At 39.0% G+C, this 21998-nt stretch overlaps 1 protein-coding gene across 3 annotated transcripts in view; it reads left to right on the top strand.

Annotated features, from left to right (window-relative positions):
• The first annotated feature begins 458 nt into the window (after positions 1–458).
• FANCL (FA complementation group L) overlaps positions 459–21998 on the top strand; it is a 30788-nt gene continuing 9248 nt past the window's right edge. Inside the window, exons 1-7 of one of the 3 annotated variants that reach the window (XM_062609508.1) lie at positions 459–564; positions 4026–4084; positions 4964–5024; positions 5984–6040; positions 7724–7821; positions 13561–13657; positions 18457–18525. In XM_062609508.1, coding sequence (XP_062465492.1) covers positions 472–564; positions 4026–4084; positions 4964–5024; positions 5984–6040; positions 7724–7821; positions 13561–13657; positions 18457–18525 — 534 coding nt within the window. In that variant the 5' untranslated portion in view covers positions 459–471. The remainder of the gene's footprint in view (positions 565–4025; positions 4085–4963; positions 5025–5983; positions 6041–7723; positions 7822–13560; positions 13658–18456; positions 18526–21998) is intronic. The other 2 variants (XM_062609527.1, XM_062609516.1) reach the window with 2 other exon arrangements.

The following is a 21998-nucleotide window of genomic DNA, read 5'->3' as shown; positions in this document are numbered from 1 at the left end:
GAAAGGACCTTAAAGCTCATCCATTGCAACCCCCTGCCACAGGCAGGGACACCTTCCACTAGAGCAGCTTGCTCCAAGCCCCTGTGTCCAACCTGGCCTTGAACACTGCCAGGGATGGGGCAGCCACAGCTTCTCTGGGCACCCTGTGCCAGTGCCTCAGCACCCTCACAGGGAAGAACTCTGATATTCCTAGAACCCAAAGCAATGCACTGACCAAGCCAGAAGTTACCCCCTTGCCTTGGCTTCGCGTTAAGAGCCTCGCCCGACATTATCCTCACTCCTCCATGGCGCCCGCTTCCCCCGCCTCAGGTAACGGCCGGCACGCGCCCGCCCTAACTGCCGCGCCGCGCGACCCGCCCCTCCCCTCCCCTCAGGCGCGTGCGCCGACGGAGGGCGGGGCCTCAGCCAGAGGCGCGTCGGATTCGAACGGCGGTGCCGGGCGGGAAGGAGCCGGGCAGGAGCGGCGCGGCCATGGCGGCTTCGGCCGCTCTGCTCCGGCAGTGCCCGCTGCTGCTTCCACAGAACCGCGAGCGGACCGTCTATGAGGGCTTCGTCACCGCGCAGGTACCGCCGGCGGTGCTCGCTCGGCCTCAGCTCTCCCTTCCTGCGGGACCGGGTCTGTTTGAGGGAGGAGCGTTTCCCGCCTCGTCCCCGGCCGGCAGCTTCCCTGCCGGGCGCGGGGCCGCCGGGGTTGTGAGGCAGGAAACGGGGCACTTCAGCAGCGCACGGGCCCTTGCTGTGTGCTGACGGTGCTGTGCCAAGGCGCCCGTGCCGCGGTCCTCCGGGTGCTCGCTGTCTATGCCCGCCCAACTGCTGGTGTTGTGGCAGCGCGGGCAGGCTGATGGCCTGTGGTCCGGGTTTGTTGCGCCGGCGTATGTGGTCTGGGGCAGGTTCAGTGTGTCTGCACTCTAGGCCTGGGATAAAGCTGCGTGGAGACCTCATAGCAGCCTTCCAGTGTCTGAAGGGGGCCTATAGGGATGCTGGGGAGGGACTCTTCATTAGAGACTGTAGTGACAGGACATGGGAGAATGGGTTAAAACTGGAACAGGGGAAGTTTCGATTGGATATAAGGAGGAAATTCTTTCTTGTTAGGGTGGTGAGGCACTGGAATGGGTTGCCCAGGGAGGTTGTGAATGCTCCATCCCTGGCAGTGCTCAAGGCAAGGTTGGACGAGGCCTTGGGTGACATGGTTTAGTGTAAGGTGTCCCTGCCCATGGCTGGGGGGTTGGAACTGGATGATCTTAAGGTCCTCTCCAACCCTAACTGTTCTGTGATTCTATGAAGCAAGTGTCTAATTGTGTGTATTTTCGTTTCACTTCCTGTGTTTCTGAGGTTAACGCTTAAGTAGCTGCATCATCTCACTCAGGGTGTAGTAAGTTACAGTGTGGGGAGAACAGCACCTGGGATGCATTGAGAGTGGATGCTCTAAAGACAACTTTGCCATCAGAGGCACTATGCAGTGATGCTGCAGGCGTGGCTTGTTAATATATCACACATGCATGTGCAGACAGACCACAGAAACAGCCTTTTGCAGGTGTATTTTTATTTAGAAATAGCAGGTATTTTCCTCCTGTAAAGTCAGACAGCATGGTCTGTGTCAAACTTGCATTTCCAAAAGCATCGTTTTTGCAGTCAAAATACAGGAAGGTTTCCTGTTTAACCTGCTCTGGGTGACCTGCCTTGGCAGGTGGGTTGGACCTAGGTGATCTCCAGAGGTCCCTTCCAACCCTAATGATTTTGTGACTCTTGCATCCAGCTTTCACAGGACATTTGGAAGTGTGTGTTTATGTTTGTATGACTCCAACAGATGTGACTTCTAAACTGCTGTGTGCTAGAATGCGTCCTGGATTTAATGGGAAGCTTGGGATGTGAGTGTGAGCATCTGTTCTTAGATGTGATTTATTTTTTTTTTTTATTAGGGCTGAGGCCATAGCATAGCCAAGTCTGAGGTTATGCACTTAAGTGTGCAATAAATATCAGCTTTGGAGGAGATTGGAAGTACTTGATGTGCCAATGGGTTATATTCAGCTCCGAAACAGATATCTTAAAGTCCTTTCCAACCCTAACTATTCTATGGTTCTATGGTCTTGGTTTTACTTGTGATCATCGCAGGTGCACTGAGGTTGAAAGAAACCTCTGGAGGTCTTCTAGCTGGAGCAGGTTGCTCAAGATAGTGTCCCGCTGTGTTTTGAATGCCTCCAAGCATGGATACTGCTAATGTCTTGAATGTTCCAGTGTTTGATCACCCTCACTGTTACTGAGTTTTTTCTAATTGCATTTAGGTGAAATATCTTGTATTTCAACCTGTATCCATTGCCTCTCACCTTGCTAGTATGTGTCACTTGAAATCTGCACCTTCTTTAGTCATAGAATCTTGTTTTGGAATGATTAGGAATGACCTACCATGGGCAGGTTGCTCAAAGCCCCATCCCTAGCAGGTATTTGTATGCACTGGCAAGTTACCCTCTGTGCCTTCTTTTCTCCAGTCTAAGCAGGCTCTCCTTGTATGTCACGTGCTTCAAGTTCTTAATCACCCTCATAGCTCCTCACAGGTTTAACTCCAGTATGCCCATGCCTCTCCTGTACTGGGGACCCAGCACCTCAGGTGTGCCTCACCTACCCTAACCAGGTATGAAGGATCACCTCACTCAACCTATTGGAAATGCTCACCTAATCCAGCACATGTGGCAGTTGGCCATCTTTGCTGCAAGCATGCTGTTGGCTCAGGCTCACTTCAGGTCCACGAGGACCACCTGGTCCTTTTCTGCAGTGATGCTCTCTAGCTGATCAGCCACCAGCATGTGCTGTTGCATGGTGTGAATTCTCTCCTGGTGCAGGACTTTCCACTTTCTTAAGTTCATGAGGCTCCTGTCGGCCCATTTCCTCATTCTGTTGAGGTTCTTCTGACTGGTAGCACAGTCACATAGTCTACCAACCATTCCTCACAGTGTTCTATCCTCTGCCAACTTGCTGAGTGAGAGTCACTAATGACACAGTGTTGGGCCCAGGACTGACCCCTGGTGAGCACCATCAGTCAGGGACTTCCCACTGGACTTTGTCCTGCTGATCACAATCCTTTGAGCCCAGCTCTTCAGAAAGTTTTCAGCCCACCTCACTGTCACCTCATCTAGTTCATCTTTCTTCAGTTTGTCTGTGAGGACATTGTGGGAAACACAAATAAAATCCTTTCTGAAATTGAGATAAAGCATCCACTCTGCCAGTCATCTAATCACAGGAGGAAATCTGGGTTTGTTCTTCACTTCCTGCTGAAGAAATCTCAGAATTTGTGGATATAATTCAGGGTATGCTTAGCTGGAAGAGAGTCTGGAATAAAAGTTTTGAGAGGAGTTAACTGCCCTCCTTGCATCAAGGAGGAGTTAAACCTGCTAGCAAACCTTCCTTATTTCAGTTTTATTTTGATCATCTCGTAAGAAAGTAGGAGTATCACAAATAGGGACAATTACTGAAAATACAAGAGGGTGAATTGCATTAAAAAGAAAAAATTATTAGATCCATGTATTTGGGACTGTTTTTGTTTCCAGTTTCTAAAGACTTGCAGGATTGTGTTGTGGATCAGTGCCCAAGTTCCTTTCAGTGAAGTACTTTTATGGTAAAAGTCTGCTTTGACTTTTATTCGAGTTGAAGACAGACTTTTATATGCTTCAGCATAACTTGGATTAAATTATATTACTTGGTTTTGCCCAGGTTTAGATGATGTTTATTTTTCTTCTGAAAGGTGTTATTTTTGCTTTATGAAAGGTGATGCGCTGAAAAGTTTTTACTAGATACTCGGAGTTAGAGGTCAAGACTGCTTCAACTTCAAAATTAAAATCAGTTTTATTTCTCCCTGTCACTCATGCTAGTATTTTTTTTCCTGAATAAAGAAATCCTGAATAATATTCCTGAAAGTCACATAAGACAAACTTACTTTCTTAGTAGCTGACCTTATGGGAAATATTTACTACAAGTGTCTACTTTTTTATAGTTTTCCTGACCTTCCTATTAACTAAATGATTATTTTCAAGGGTAGAGACTTCCACATCAGGATACTGTTACCAATGGATTGTCAACTGAAAAATGCAAGGTAAGATAGTTTTATGAAAGCAATTTGTAAATGTATATAACAGAAGTTTATTCTGATAAAAGCAATGATGGATATGCATATGAATTATTATTTTTTTCCCATATCAATGTTGGTAATTAATTCTTACTGATTTCTAGTTAACCTTGCAAGAATATTCTTCAGTGTTAGTAAAATCTTGACAATAAACATTGCTTATATCAAAATATTTTCTTTAATTAACTTTAAAACCTGTTAATTAACTTTGGAACCTGTTGCAATTAATTGGGTGTATTTATATAGAAAGGGAGGAAAAATGTTCATTTAAGTCAGATTATTTGTGTGTCACCATTTGGAAAACAGAAAATTCAGTGCAAAGTTGTAAATTTAAGCAATTATGGACTTGGTGAACTTTTATTTAAAAGCTCTGATTTATCACTGTGTTTATCACAGTAATACATGGAGCTGTGTGTGTGCTGTATGCGCACTTCAACAGTCCATAGTTCTTCCTGGGCAAGCCTGCTCTGAATGTGAACAGATGTGGTATTCGAGAGCTTTATTACATTCTAGGTCAGATACTTAAAAGCACATTATAGGTAACTTTGACATTTTCAGGTTGTAATTTTTATACATAGGTGTATTTTATGAAGTCATACTAGCTTGCAAGAATTATGTTGTTTTCAGCAAAGAACAGGCTTTTGTAGGTAAATGCTTAATTTTTAATGGGCTTTGGGATAGTGACATTTGAAAGTTTTAAATAACTTTGAATGTGAAACTCAAAGAAATTCTGGAGTGTTATTTACTTCCTTTGTTATTTTATATTGCTGTGTAGCAGACTTTCTGATCTCTTATAAAAATCGTTTACTGTGAATTTAAAACTTACACAACATACTGTTTGTCTAGGCTAGAGTGTAGCTGGCACCTAAAGAAGATACTGAATCAATACCAGCATATTTTAAAGCAGGTATAGAACTTTTATACCCATTTTTGTTAAGTGCATACTTGAAAAGCTTATATTCACAAACCTATTCTAAAACTGCTAAAGAACTCTCCTTTCATTGTACAGCCAAGATTTATTCTTGTGTATTTAAGGATTTGCAGGTCAGTTTAAGGACAGATGAACAGAATGTAGTAAATACTTAGCTTTATTCAAGCTTTTTTTTTTTAAGATTGAGATAGGACATTTTAAAAATAAATGGCTGCTGACATTTTACTGGAATTTGTCTTTAATCTCTCAGAAACAGATTTTGGTTTTCATTTTTTATCTATTTTTGTGTTCATAGTGCAAAAAGAATTCACGTTAACTATTGCTGGTGTAGTACAAACTGTGTCGTAGTCAGAGTCTAAATTAAACCCCTCTATCTAGAAGAAACTTTCTAAGAAGGCATCTTTGCCAGGAGTGCTAGTTGAGACTCTCTATCTCATGGACTGTGCACCCCTTTGTAGATCAGGGGCTATGAGTTGGGAGTAACTAAAGATACAGAGCTGAGGAAAGAGCACAGCTTCTGAAGATAAACAGGGATCCTCAGTCTTGTACAGCATCTAAAAGCAAATGGGTCTGGAGACTAAAGAAAATGTAACCAACTGTGAAACATTTTTGACTGATTTTAAAGCTTCTGTTCTCATTGGTGAAGACTGAAGTCTTCATAAATGTCTTTATAAATATATAATGTCTTTATAAACTATACAGATGTGTCATGTGACAAAGGTGATGGTTCATTTTCACCAGCAGTGATTTTCACTTTTTCAGGAAAGTTTCCTGTACTCTGGGACATTTGTTCTGTAATTGAAATATTTAAACATGTGATATAAAGTTGGGGCTTTTTATAAGAGTCAGTTTGACAACGCTACAAAAAGAATTAGACTGAAATTGTTTGCCACTGAAAGTTATGAGTTGAAGAACTCACGCTGTGTTCCCTTCAGAGGCTGCACAGCTGTCCAGATCTCAGCAGCTTTATGGTGGAACTGAAAACTATTTTGGTAAGTGACAGAATATGTATGTGGGAGATGGGATGTTCTCAAAGCTTTGGTTTTCACTTTCAGTTTTTTACAGCTTACTGTTTGATAGATGGATTTTTGTGTTGGGTTTTATTTTAAGAGAAGGTAATTTTGTATGTACGATGTTCATGTAATATTTGTGTAAATATCCTTTAGAATTTTAAGTGACCTTCTGCAAATTTGAGTGTCATGGGAAAATTAGAATCGCAGCAGGGGATTTCAGGATAGAGCCATCCTTTTTGCAATGATTTTCTTGGAATTCCTGATATTGTCCTGGTGGCAAAAAAAGCTGGTAATCATACAAATGATTATACAGTCACTGGACTGCTGAAGGTGCTTTCACCTGTGCAACAGCATGACCAATAAATGCAGAAAGCTTTTTTTTTTTGTAGTTCAGAGGCTTATTATTATTTATTATTACTTTTTTCTAATGTGGGATTGAAGAGTAGCAAAGTCTATGGTTAACTGACCATTTCTTGTCCATTAGTGGAACATTACTCTCTGAGTGTTCTTGGCAAAGATTACTTGCATACAACTTACTTAATTAGATATGAAACACAGTAAGCATTCTTCAAAACAACAGCAAAATACCCTCCTGGTATTACACTACTGCTTTACACTGGAAATGCCTCTTCTCAGTATTGGTTCAATCCCTGCCAAGCAGGATTACACTAAACCAGGCAAAGGTGCTTGGAACAGGACTGAGTAGGAATGTCTCTATGTGGCTGTTTTGAAATATTTTCCAATAGTTAGTCTCTAATCTGTGCCTGGATACACAAGCCCTCAGAAGATGAGAATGTAGACAAAGTATAATTAATTCAAAATAATAAAGTAGTGATCCTCGGTGCAGAGAGTAAAAACAACAGACACCTCAGGAGAACTGGGCAGAAATGGCTGTTATACTGATTTTATGATTCATTTTATTTATTCTTTCTTTCATTTAAATTTCCTTTATTTTCAATTATTAATAATTTTATTATCTGTTTCATTAATTCCTGTAAGCATGATTTCAACTGAAATAAACCTTTAAAGACCAAGTAGCACAATAGAAATGTGGAACATCTGGTTTAGGTTTTCCTCTATAACGTGGCTTTACCTCTTTGATAAAAACCTCTTCTTGAGGCATTACGACATACTTGATGAGTGTCTGTACCAAAACTTACTCTCTGGGTTCCTATGATATTAAAACTGAGAAACTGATTTTTTGATTTATATTTTTTATTGCTATATAAAGTTGTATATAGCTACTTAAAAATAATATGAGGGATTTCATACATGTATCATCTTTTGTGGCTGTGGGGCCCAGGAGACAGCTGTGGGCTTAATAGAACCTTCTTTTGAAACGTTCTTTCAGTCGAGATGCTTGACTTCAAATTTATTAGCTGAAAAAGAGACACATTTGATATTTGCATCTGAAGACCAAGTTGTCAACATCTGTGGGGTTGTTTTTTTAAATTGCAGATGTTTTCATTACCAGTATCTGAAGTAATTTACCAAACAGCTTCTTTGTCTGCTTTAGCTGGAGGCTATAACAAAACAAATGCAGTGTACAGTTAATTTTACATAAGCTTAATATTTTTGAATGGATTGCAAAAATCACATGGCTAAATAGATGCAAAAATATTGAAATCTCTCTTAATGATGTTTTAAATGTTTTTTAAACAGGAAATTGCTTTAAAGAATACACAAGACCTGCATATACCACGGCCGCCAGAATACTACTCCTGTCTTGTCAGAGATCTTGAAATACTGGGTTGGAATAAGTATGTTCATTTTATTTCTTAACAGACATCTTTAGAATATCGGTTCTTCTTTTGTATGTGTGAGCTGAACGCGTCACTGTGCTTGTTCTCTTAATTTATCCTGTTCAGAAACTGGCTTTGCTTTCAAATCTCTGCTGCTTTGTTTTTACTTAAAAAAAAACAACAGACAAACCTGTATCAACTGAAGGTGTATTTTCAAGTCTGAAATAACTAAGCTGAAAGGTGAGATGCTACTACCAAGAAATAAGTTCTTCTTTGACCTATAAACTATTAGCATAGTAACTGTATTTAATACAGCAGTTATAGCTCTCCTTTTTCTTCATTCTTTTTCCTACTTTGTACAGCTTTTCTTTTTGACTGTTCCCATATGCTATGGTTCATCTTCATGTACTTTTATGCTTTTATGAAAACAGTTCACGCATTTTTTAGAACTAGAATAATTGTTCTTAAAGAAACAGTTCTATCTTGCTCTCCGTACTGCAATGATCTCCTTATACAAAGGAATAAGGTAGTTAATCCATAAAAAGGTAGATCTAGGGGAAAAAAGTGGGTGAGGGAAGAATTTGGAAAGCTGTAAAGCCAGCAATTTGTGACACCTGCAGAGAGAAACTCGTGTATATATATATAGTTTGCTACCCAGATGCATTCCAATGGAGATAAGGGCTATTGAAAAGCACTCCTTAGTCTCCAAAGTAGACCATGGTTGGGGGAGAAGTGGGAAAATGTTGGTTACTGCACAAAGGGAGTATAAACTGTGTAACTGTGTCACCTGAGGCTGGAGGCTTGGTGCACCTAAGAACGTTGTTTCATGTGTATGCTGTGCTATAAACTGAGTGTGGAAGAAGAGACAGTTCAGTTCATTTTCTGGGAGAAGGAGAGCTGGAAGTGACTCTTTTCACCCCAACTAAAACCCAAACCCCAAAACCTTCAGAAATCCCATGCCAGCAAAACAAACACAGTATATAATTAAAGACAATAAATATACTTTAAAAATATAAATATATGAAATGTACTACATTTTTGTTTTTCTGTATAAATATAGCTAAATATACTAAAAATACACTTTGAAAACACATTTGAGTAGCTTCTCAAAACTGACATTTCTTCTGAGTCACTGCATATACAAAACATCCAGTGGTTTGTTGGCACACTTCTAGGGCAGAATTTGACCTGGTTTCTAGCAAAGAGGGTCTTTGTGTAGACACACAAATTATGCTGTGCTTTTATCAAGTTGAGTCATGTAATTCAGTAAAGATACACCTTGATAAGGTACCTCTTCAGGGTTTTTTGGTTGGGAAGTTGTTAACTGAAGGGCTGGGCTGTACATAGGGTATCATACCTGGTTTATTATGAGTTGGAAGGAAAAGAACTTAGAGGGGCAATTCAAAGTGCATTGGTAAGTTAGACCTCTAATTTTAGAGTGCTTTAAACAATATAATGAGCTGTTAAGAAGGCCTCATAATCAAGATTGATTCTGAGTTGCAGGCAATGTGTATTTGCATGTTAGTTGAAAACATCCTGGTATGGTCTTTCAGCACAAAATTAAGCCTGCATTTGGTACTGGCAGTAAGGATCCATCCCTGCTCACACCTTGAGAAGCCTCCAGCTTTATTTATCAGGATTTTTCTTAGAAAAGAACTGGCTTGTTGTGGACCCTAGATTTACTATTTCCTAGTGAGTTTTGGGTCATGCTGGAAGCTGACTGCATCCAAATCCAACTGAAAAGCAGAAGGATCTTTTGTTTGAAGATAAATCAAAACAATAAACTATGGTTCCTTTACCTCTGAAGTGAGTTAAGAAGCTTCCAGGTATGGCACAAAGTTAGTTTTTTCTAATGGCTTTTATCTAAGGAATATGTGAAGTTTCTCAGAAACAAATTGAAGGCATTATCTGCAATGATCTTGCACCTCTTCCATCCTAAGCCACTGAAAGTACAAACAGTAATGAGGATTGCAAATGGGCAGGCTGCTGTGGTTACATATAATCACTTTCTCTGTATCATAGAGAACTTGATTCTTTGACCTAAGTTAGGTGTGGGAGAGGGTGAATACGCTTTCCTATTCAACTACTTGTACACAACAGTCACAGTTTAAGCAGGTTATAAAATTGTACCAGATTTCCAACACTAAGTGCTGTCCTACAAGCTGAGGAGTTCAAAGGATACTTGGAAAGAACATGGAAAAATACCAGCACAAACCTAATCAGCTGAGGTGGGAGAGAATACATGTGTAGTAGTACTAAGCTATAGGAAAGGCTCTTCTAATACTATCTCATAACCTCACTGGTTGATTCAGTGACAGTATCTTGGGGAGGTAAATTATGGACTTTCAAAGATTTGTAGGACTCCTGTCACCCTCGTATGGATTCATGAAGGTTGCTAATACCTCCTAAGGCCATGGTGTGAGTCATGATCTCTCAAGTCTCAATGTGGTCTTGCTTGATACTTGCTAAGGTTGTTCATGTATCTTCTTTTCTTTCCTTCCCCATTTCCAAGGGGAGGCATTGTCATCTGCTCTCAATCATTCATGTGTTATGCTGAATTACAGTACTTCAGAGATTTAACCGAGGCTTTCCATCTTTATGGTCATTCCATTTTTTTTGTGTGATAAAACGATGGAGCCTACAGAGGAATGAAGGTATCTATAACTGAAATACCACCTATGCAAACAATTCCTTATTTGATTAGGCAATCATGTGAAGTAGTTCCTCTGACTTTTGCAGCACTGTCCAACTTTCTCCACTCTAATGGAACTGCCCCTTTCATCCCTTCTTATCCAAAGAATAGTAGTGGTGTTATATAGAACAGGTAGGCACAAAGCTACCGAGTTCCTTTTTTCTAACCTAAATGGAAAACTGAATCCTCCTTCATATCCCAGAGTTAGTTTACTGTTGTTACATTTTGTTGGGAAGAAGGAAGGCTGGCTATGAATTTTAATTCTGAGCATTCTTTAACCTTGTATGCCCCTTGTCACAGTGTTTTTATTCATAGAATCATAGAACAGTTAGGGTTGGAAAGGACCTTAAGGTCATCCAGTTCCAACCCCCCCCTGCCATGGGCAGGGACACCTCCCACTAAACCATCTCACCCAAGGCTCTGTCCAACCTGGCCCTGAACACCGCCAGGGATGGAGCATTCACAACCTCCCTGGGCAACCCATTCCAGTGCCTCACCACCCTTACAGTAAAGAGCTCCCTCCTTACATCCAATCTTTTAAGTTTTAACCTGTTGCCCCTTGTCCTATCACTACAGTCCCTAATGAAGAGGCCCTTGCCAGCATCCTTACAGGCCCCATAGTGTTCCTGTTTGGGACAAAGTTTGAAAGGGGACATCTTACTAGAAAGCCTCTAAGTAGATGGTTTGTGATGAATAATACTTAAAAGGTGTTGTCTTGTTTAGCTTGTATGGTTATCTCCTACTAACAACCAGTCGTTGATGTCAATGAAATAAAAGTCAGAAGAGTTGGAGATGGGTTCAGGTTGTAGTGGTGCTTAATAGCTGTGATGATCTACATTTTTTCCACTTATTTCCAAGCTCAGTGAAAATCATATTTGAAACTGGTTTGAAAAGATACTTTACATATGTTAAAAATCAAGTTAGGGACAGAACTTGAAAAACCACTTTATGATGTATCCCTCTATAGGTAACTCAATGGGGAGCATTATCGGTGCTCTCTGCACCTTTTCCAAATGCTTACCTTTTTTCTTCTTAAACTTTGTCTAATTTACACTGTCAGTAAAACTGAAGGTGAAGATTCTTTCCAAATATGGTTGAACATAATCATATTGTCACTATATTTTTATTATAAGGGTGTGCATATATTTCTATTTTAAAATCTGTAGCTAGGTGCACGCATGCGTGTTTCTTTTAAAGACTGTTAGGTTGTGAAAGTAATTGTAAAAGTACGAAACCCTTTAGGATTTCAGAAGTAAATTTAAAGTTATGTATGTCCATCACTATTTAAGAAATCCACATAATATTTTAATCTTGTTTCCTCCCACCCAATATAGAATAAGGAAATGCAAACATTATTTTTAAACTAAAATAATCCACACCTTTCTGGCATCTCCAGAGTGAGGTGGTCCAAACATTATGATTGTTGGAACAGATCATTTTAAATCCTAAACGCCTTGACAGCATCCCTTTATTTTTTCCATTCTCTTTTGCCATTTAACCTTATAGTGCACTGACGCAGGTGCCGGTTGTACTTTGGTTTGGATACTGCTATGTGTTTTATCACAGTAACCATTCTGTGCCTTAGCTGCTGGTTTAGGATTTCCCCACTCTAGGCAACAATAGTTGGAGAGGTGAGATATAGGTTTCTTATCTTTGTAAAACTTTGTGATGTAATTTTAAGGTGAAGTTGGAACAAAGCAGGAACATGATTTTCTTCCAGTTAGAGGCAGAATGCTCTAATTCTTTCTAAATAAATCAAGTTTAATTGGCTACAGTTGAATTACACTTTTATAAAGCCTTATTTCTTTCAACTGTTGTGGAGAAAAGGAGCGTCAAAGTACTACCAGGACTATTTAATATTGCATTAAAGTTAAACATGAGATAATAGATCTCTTTCCCTACTCACTACAAGCACTGCTTTTTCCGTCTGTATTTTTAAGTCCATTCATACTTGAGGCTGTATCATTTATGGAGATCATTTTCTTTTCCCTTCCTTCCTACATGCACACCCTTTGCTGTATGCCTGCTTTTTCGTGTACAGGCTTCTGTAACTCCACTGCCGTTTCCACTGGAAAGAGAACTGTTTTTCCCAGCACGCTGGCTCAAGTGTCTGGACTAGTATGTAATGATTTGAAAAAATAAATGTTACTTAGGCCAGCAAGCAGATGCTTTCTTTGAACTCTGCTAAGGCCTTTCCATCAGTCAGAGGTGATAAGTTGTACAATAGTCTTGGGCTGCTTTTTATCTTTCAACAAGAACAACATAGTAAAAATGCCAGATTATCCACGGGCCCAGTTCACTGGGAAATAGATGGAGAAGTTTGAACCTTTTTGGCAGTTGTTGAAGGTATTCAGTTGAACCCATTTCTAGAGAACAATGTGTTTTACAGTTGTATTCATCTTTATTGTTGTGGGAAGCACAAATCAGTGACATCTTCGAGCAAAGAGTCTGTGATTCTGTCAGAAGTTTTAAAACTTACATTTAATGTGTACTTGCTACTTGGTTAGGTGCATGTATACTGTGTAAAACTCTCACGAAGCAGAGGCAAATCATCATAAATAACTCATTTTCTACCTGTTTGGGTATTATTTTCTGCAGGAAATCAATTCTAGGATATGAGCTAATATCCACCGAATTTTCTACAATAATAGTATTGATAATAAAAGAGAACTTCATTGAAGAGAAAAGCAAATCAAGGGCATAAAAGTCTCATACAGTAAAGAAACTGCAGAAATGGATCAAAGATTTGACAGGAAGTTTAATGTGTACATAAGTAGAGGCTGACAGGAACATGCTGTGGGTGTCAAAGGTTCCGGTGATGGAAAACTGAAACACAGTGCTCACTGACCACAGCATGAGCCTTGACACACATTGTAAATAACCCAAAGATATATGACTGCATTAAGCAGTTGACTGGTGTATTAACAGCAGTAAATCCAGAACAGCAGAAATGGTTGGCATACAGGGCTTCCTCTGATTAATATTTGTAACAGACTAATAAGAGTAATGCAGACGTTTCAAACTGGACTTCACAATGCTGTATGGAGTTTTCTTTTCTCTTTCAGAGTTGCATACATGGATACTGGTCTCACCACAATCAAGCTGAAAGCTGAAGACTCTTGTGGTCGACAGCATATCATCACTCTAAAGTTCAATGCAAAGGTGAGTTTATGGGGGAGAAAATATCTTAAGGCTTCCTTGTGATAAATGGATGTTTCTTAATTTGAAAGGGTTTTACAGAGTTGGTTTGTTAGTGTATCTGTTCTGCAAGATAACTGGGGGGGCAGGTGTTAATAGAAAATAGAGTTTTCAGACTATATTTAAAATTAATATTGCATTATGGTTATATGTAAGAATCTTTCCATATGAAACTGTGCATCACACTTTATGCATCAAAGCACTTTATGCTATTGCAGTTATTTTACTGGGTTACAGACAAAGCCTCCTGGGAGGCTTTGATTCATTATCGCTCCATCCAGAGACCATACATATAACAAGAAAGAGAGGATGGTGGGTTGCTTGTTTAGGAAGCCTTACTGTTAAAGCTATAGATGTAAAGATGTATGAAAAACTAACTACAGAAGTGAACTTCTTACGTTAAAAAAAGTTACTTCTTTTTAGTCTAAACTATTGTCTGATTGTGATAGCTTGCGAAGCAAATCCATGGCATTTAGTTCTTCCTCATACTTAAAGCTGAACTCAAATTGCAGTGTTTCTTCATAGAACTTCTCATTTCCAGAATTTCTCATTTCATGATTATCCAGGGATGGTGACAATTGGGTGGTAATAGCTGTTGTCTTCAGAAAATCAGTCTAGGGGACAAAAATGGATCCAGAAATGTCTAAATATTGTTGTTTGGACTATCCTTGAACTATTGTTTGGACTAATAATCTTGAAGGCATGAGGAGTGGACTGAAGGTTAAATTTCACCTCTACAGACATCCCATATTCCTTTAAATACCTGGAGTTTTGAGTTTATCATAAAACAAGTTAACTTTACCTTAGAGGGGAAAAAGCCCATGGAAAAAGGGCTGGTTAGGAATTAAGGTTGCTAAAGTGGATATTAAAAAGAGTATAACTGTCCTACATGCACAGACTAATGGATGCACAATTAATTTTCCATTAAATACATTGATGGAAAAGATATATCGGGAAGTACAATTATGGCTTATTTAGCATGCGAGGAGAATGACCAGACTGTGTTGTCGTGATTTATAATGGAGCTGCTATCACAGACTTAGTATGACACAAGCAATTAAGTGCAGCCTGGTGCCCCTAAGTTTTGTCTTGATTTTTATGGTGATGCAAGGAAAAGTATTTCAACTATTTGGAAGTATAAAACTATAGGAAAAATACAGTGCATTAGCCAGTTGTACCAAGCAGCAGCTGTGGTCAAACACTGTTACACTTAAGCACTGGCTGGTTCAGTTTAGCCATAATATATCATAGAGAATAGAGAACAGAGATTATAACCTCTGGGTTTGTGAAAACTTGTGTGTTTTCCTTATAGTAAAGAAATATCTGAATCTGAGACTTCTAATAGCAGAAGAAAGCACCATCTAAGGTTATGGTGTAAGAAAGAGACCAGATTATCCAACGTGTCTGTTGTAACAAGCAGTCATCAATCTTTTTCCTTTTCTTTTGTTTTTTTTCCAAGCAGTTGTTATGATGAAGGATCAATTGCTTGTCCTTTTTAAACCATGTCTGGCATTTAAACTTGTCACAAGAGAAAATTCCTGTGTGAAATGTGGTTTGGGTGACATGGGGATTTGATTTTCTTTCATATATGTATCTAAAACATTTGAAAAGACTTCACTGAAGTGGTTTTTTTTTGAAGGGATTTCTTTTAAGAACTTTCTTTAGTAAAACTACACCCCAAAATGCATCTATTTTTGTAATGCTGCTGCTTTGATTAAGGTTAGTATGTGAGCTAAACCTTTCCTCCCCAGCATCTATGGCTGGCTCCTGCCTGTGTTCTGGCAGATGGGTTTGTTCAGCCTTGCCCTCATGGATGCCATGCAGGTAAATGAGTTTCTAAGCCTGTCAACAATGTTCTGGGGAAGAAACTCTTCAATGAAGTGATTTAGGAAATTCTTTTTCATAAACTTATGTGTATTGAGATAATCCCCATAATATTCCTTTGCCATCATTCTTAGCAGTTTGGGTGTGTTTTGAGGACTTTTCCTGTGTGCATTGGCACCCTTTCCACCTGCTCTCCATGTCTGAAGGTGCTTTGTGTTAGGAACTACCCTTTCAAAACCCTTGCTCTCTGTAAACTGTTTGTGAAGTGTCTAGGAAACTTGGGGTCATAATTAAACCTGGAAGACCTGAGAATGGTCATAGCTAGGTATGCTACCCAAATCATCTCCTTCCCAATTTTGATTTGTATAAGTGATTAAGGTTAAGTCTTATAAGAGGCTATATTGTTTAATGCTCAGATTACATTTTGTGAACTAGTTTTCTGACTTATTTGGTCCAGAAACCTTCATCTGTTCACAATTTACATACATGACTGGAGAAGATTTCTGAAAAAAAAGCATGCAACTTCAAAAGTGTGGCCTTTATTTCTCAGGTTTCATTTCAGATCCCAAGCATTCAAATAGACCATTGCAAGAATTTGCATGCCACGTAGTACTCGGGATGCTCTGATATTTGTCTGAATGATTTGGGTTATGGAAATCCTTTTTCTAGATAAAGTTAGCTGCATGCTCAAAAATACAATATAAACATTTGGTCTCATAATTGCTTAAGTTCTAAAGAGTAGGATGATTGCCAACGTATACATCTGACTGTAACTGTAGGCAATAGGATGGTGCTGATATGTTCTGGTATAGTATTTTAAAACACTATAATCTCCTGAGGAATCACTCGCCTTACTTACATAGGATTTCACACTGCAAGGATGAAAACCATCATGTACATATGTACAGAATCATTGCATAGTTCTTGGCACTTACCTGGTGCACAGCCCAATACTGTGCTCTTGAAGAAAACGTGACTGAAAATGCAGGGAAAAAGGGACTGTAGGTTTTTTGGTTTGGGTTGTTTTTAAAGTAATACAAAGTTAGCAGAAGCTGTTTGCAAGCACTTGTTCAAAGGCACCCTACAAAAGACTGCATAAAATGAATTCCCCTGGAAAGAAACCACATAATTGTCTTGTGCCACTGGGATTTAAATGAGGTAGCCCTAAACCTAATTCTATGGAAAAATTGTTTGTTCTAGACTTACTTTTATACATTGAAAACAAGTGTATTTCTATGCAAGTATCAAACTATTTCATGCAAAATAATGCCTACAATACAAAACCAGTGCTTACAGTAACACTGCAGTAGGAGAAACAGCTTTGGTGTCTGTACATCTGCAAGCTGTAACTGCCCCCCCTCCAAATCACTTGTTTCACTTCTCTTGCTCTGTCACTCTTAACTTGTCTGCCACAGGTATGATAAAAGGGAAAGGCACAGGATATTGAGGTTTTAGGATGTGTCTTCAGAGAGGAGATGCCAAATGCAAACCACAAAGGAAGGCAAATTAAAAAGCAACTTAAATATCTATATTTGTTATAGATATTATATCTAATTATATATAATATAGTATATAATACATATATTATAGATATTATATATTATTATATAACAACCTAGTGAATTCATAAATTCGCTAGGTTGTTATTAAAATCAAAGCAATGAAGGATGGATGCCCTCGAGAAGCTTGTCTATTTTTTGCTCTGTGCCATAGAGAGCAATTAGAAACGAATTCCTCTAGAATTACATCATTCTACATTACTGTAGAATTACATTTTACATAAGATGAAGACATTTAAAAACTTAGGATCAATTGATTGCCATGTACCTGATAAATAAGATAAATATCTATGTCTACACGTTTACTTTGGATGGAGAATGATTATGGGAAGCAGCACAGCTGAACTTCACCTCTTTGCCTTAACTCTTTAATTCTGACAGGAAGCTGTGACTTCTTTTCATGTCTCCCCAGATAAGATTCTCTGTAACATTTTCTTGTACTAACACGATATAAACCCCAATACAGTTTCTATAAACCTGCTGTGTAAATCATTGGTGGAATTTAGATTTGTATATAAGATGTAGATTGGATATAAGGAAGAAGTTCTTTACTGTGAGGGTGGTGAGGCACTGGAATGGGTTGCCCAGGGAGGTTGTGAATGCTCCATCCCTGGCAGTGTTCAAGGCCAGGTTGGACAGACCCTTGGGTGCCATGGTTTAGTGTGAGGTGTCCCTGCCCATGGCAGGGGGTTGGAACTGGATGATCTTAAGGTCCTTTCCAACCCAAACCATTCTATGTTTCTATGCTTCTATGATTTACTGGTGTAATGTATGGTTATTTTTGGAGTTAGCAAACCTTTTATAGCTTTGGATTTTTTAATACAGCTATTTTTAATCTTCCTCACAGATGCCTTTTAATTTGGGGGGGAGGGGGCAGCAAGTTCTTTTAATTTGGGGTCTTTTAATTTGGGTTTTTTAATTCATTCATCTCTTTCTAAATAGTTACATACTTGCTTTGATGACTTTCAGTTTCAAGCCAAGAAATGTTGCCAACTAGAGCAGATATTCTAGTTGAAATGAAACTTCATCCTTGACTCATGAAAAGGTGGTATGTTATTTATTAACTTTCCAGTACAGGTACATGAGGAGAAATTTTGAATATCTGATGTTTTTGTCTCAAATTGTTTTAATGTCTCTGAGCACGCTGAGCACAGCAAACTGCGATTCTCCTGCCCTTACTGCAAACTGATGTATAAAACCTGTTCACATCTAGATTTCTTCTTTAAATTACAATGAACATTCATAACTATTCCTGAAAATGCTTGCCACGCTGTTTCCTCTAAAAGCCAAGTTCTCAAGGTGCTTGAAGTGCTCGTATTTTGTTATCACATTTGGCATCAGTGTACCGGGCTGATTCTAAATGTTCTTTCCCTCCCTCAGTATCCAACAGAACCACCGGATTGCCTTGTGGATTTTCCAGTTCCATTTGCTGTTTCTTGGATGCCCCAGGTAAACTGCTGTACTCCCCATCTCTTTTTAATAACTGAGATATCTACACAATGTGTTGGTGGTAATGAGGGGTTGGATTTTATTATTTAACTCCAGCTTTCCCCCCCGTGTGCATTTTCCTTTTATACATGCTTATGTAAATGTAATATTACTGCACCCCTTATTCCTTATGAGAGTGGTCTCAATATTTTCCTTGCCACATAGATACATCTTGCATGCTGTATGCTTTATGCTTATACTGGCTGGAGTTTTCTTAAGCTGTTCATATGGCTCAGATCTCTTTGGGAATGAAACTGGGGAAATACAGGCATGAGAAACACCCTCTAAAGTTGAGCGACATTAAAAAAGGCAGTCCCACAATTTATCCCATATAGTATTCATAATGCGATAAAACTTTTCCAGTTAAAATCAAAAGAACAACAGGGAAGTACTTAATAGAATCCTGATCTCGTAGTTTAACAGATACTATTAATATAAAGAACCAAGGGCCACTGTCTTAGTCTCTCTTGCATTATTTCATGTATCTTTTCCCCTTAATAGAGCATGTGTACTTGATTAAATGGATTTAAATGTGACCACTTAGATGTAAGTTAATTTGAATTATCTCTAGAAAATAGTTGATGTTTAATTTCATTTCATTCAGGAAAATAGATTTTACCTAAATGATTGTGTTTCATAACTCTGACTCTCGCGAGGATTCCTACCCATCCATAAAGCCTGTCTTGATGGCACTAAATCTACATAGATTTAGTAGGGAACATGGGAAAAGGTTGCAGCAGAAGAATTTTAGGGAAGGCATATAATTGGCGGCAAAGCTTAAGGTTCTGACATCCTCTGAGAGCTTTAACTGCAACAGTGGCCACTGCAAATGAAGTGTATATATATATATATATATATATATAAAAACCCTAAATATATATATATAAAATAAATCTATAATTAGTTTCCCATATAATAGTAGGGTTTGATTCTCTGGCACAGTTTGGAACAATATAAACAGATACTGTTTGTCCCTTACATTATACTGGATTCCATATACCAGAAGTACTGTTCCTAACCTCAATCTCCATCCATACTTTTAATAGTATTTTATTAATTTTACAGCCTTGCAACTTGTGCTGCCTCAAATTAACAACGTTTCAAATATCCTTGACAGCCCTTTCTGCTGTGTTTACTGTTAGTATGTTGAAAGCTACTAACTGCCCTTATGTTTTAATGAAGTGTTCTTGAAAAACATGGTACAAAGCAGCCTTTTTTGACAGGATAAAGATGGGAATGAGTGTATTAATATTGACACTACAAGTAAAAACCTGATGTTACAAATATGGCTTTCTAATGCTTCAAGTCTTTATACAGTTGAATTATCTATGGGTTATTTGTAAACAATAGATGTTTGTATGTGACTGAAGACCCTGCTTTGGAATCAAGAGGTCCTAATTCTGGCTGCAGACAGCCCGTTACAAAACTGAACCAAATACCAGCAGCCTGCGCTTTGTGCTCATAGAAATGCTTTTGTTACCTGCTCTTTTGGGGAAATCAACCTTATCAGTGTAGGTGACAGAAACCTAAACCTTCTGGATCAAAATGGGTGTTAAGCATTGTGTAAATTGGGGTTACTTTCAAAATGCATTGAAGTCATTGCAGGAAGCAGTCCTTACACCACGGTAAAGGGAGGGTTAAGCTTAGAGAATGCTGGAACACCCCTTGTAGCTTAAGTGCTTAAAATTTAGGTTCCCAAACTGGAAAAAGAACATACTATACTTCTTATCTAGTAAAATAACATGAACTTTTGATACTGTTAAGTCTTAGCCTTTAATATTTATTGGTATGCAATGTAAAAACTGACAAGGCTTAACTAAAATGATGCAATTGCACTATTAGAATATAAACTCCTATGAAAGAAATTAGAAATAGATTTCAAGTAATCGATTTCCTCTTGTTTTTCCCCACTTCCTCATGTGTGCTGTTGCCTATTTCAGGGTCTTTTCAGTGCTCGTGGACTTTAAACTTGAGGGGTTGTTGGGTGGTTGGGTTTTTTTCCTCCCTTTTTTTTTTCCCCTTTCCCTCTGTGTAATAATAGACGTGGCATTATGGCATCCATATTAAAAATGGGTAATTTTCCTTATGGTCCCTGTCTTCCTGCTGGGTTGATAATGTTTTGATGTATTTTTCTTTTGCTCTGATGAGAGGTCTGCTGCTGCTGCTCTGACATATTCATTTGGATGAATAATTATAACTTGCACAATGTCAAGCTGAAGATGGTAGGGTTTTGTGCGTCATGACAAGCCTAGTAGCCAGTGCAGGTGTCTCACAGCATGAGCAGCAACAGCCAGTGTATTCTGGCTCAGAGGAGACATTTTAGAGTAGTAAGAAATCAGCACCAAGGGCAATGCTGCTGCTGCTACTGTTTTAAGTGCCAGATAAATGCAGAGTGCTTCTCAATGACAAGTGCAAGAACATCTACTTATTTCAGTTATATTCTTTTTCTAAATAACCAGACAAATGTGCTGCCTCCACGTTTCAGCCTCACTAAGCGGGGTTCTGCAGCCTCAGTGCATCTATATTCTGCTGCCCTCGCATCAGGGTGTTCTTTCTATACTGACCACTGCCCACCTGGTTGGCTACATGAAGGTCATGAGAGTGGGGATTAATGACTAATGAGGTCACGCAGCCAGCCAGCGCGGAAACCAGGATACAAGATCCCGAGGTGCAGTGATGTGAATGGGGTTATTCTTCGGTTATCTTGATGAAAGCACAGTAAAATGCATCATAATTGTGCTTTTTCTTAGCAAAGGAGCTTCACAGGCAAATACAGAAAATGGAGGTGGTTGACGAGGCGTTAGACAGGTTTCGGACTGTTGTGCCTCAGGGATTGTTAAACTACTGTTGGTGGGAAAGAAACAGCTCCCAAACAAATCTAAAGAATCATCCATTATTTAGGTGACCCCTTCTCCATGCAGGAACTGTTCACTTTATTAAATTACATTCTATCTATGAGTTTGTAAGGGCAAGGGGGTACCAGCACCTGCAGTTGAGGCTGTTTTCCCTTTTCCATGATGCTTTAACTGCTTTCATTTTGGGTAAGCAAATTTTGTGTTAGGAAGATTTTTTAGCAAAAACCCCTCAAAATAAAGACCACATTTCTATCTTTTAATAAAAATATAAACTTGAATCAATTGTGCTGTATTTCCCTGAATTAGAACTTACTTAATGCCATTTGATTCAAGTCTAGTTCATCCAGGAGTTGGAGCAGGTGTTTGAAACTGGGCAGCATGGCCATATAGGCATATAGCACTTCTTAAAAGCTACTGAGAGGCTTCATGGGCTTTATGTATGGCAGGTGCAGACTCAAGTCTTTCTCCTTATTCTTCCCATCTCCTATGGCTCTAGAGATAAGAACCAAGAGTACAGTGATTATTTTCCCCACTTCTCATTCCTTTAATTGAAGAAAACTGTGCCTGGGCAATAGGGTT

Source organism: Pezoporus occidentalis, unplaced genomic scaffold, assembly GCF_034315485.1.
Source record: "Pezoporus occidentalis ecotype Australia unplaced genomic scaffold, CSIRO_AGI_Poc_V1 ctg10, whole genome shotgun sequence".
Lineage (NCBI taxonomy): Eukaryota > Metazoa > Chordata > Aves > Psittaciformes > Psittacidae > Pezoporus > Pezoporus occidentalis.
This window is presented reverse-complemented; position numbering and strand designations above follow the sequence as displayed.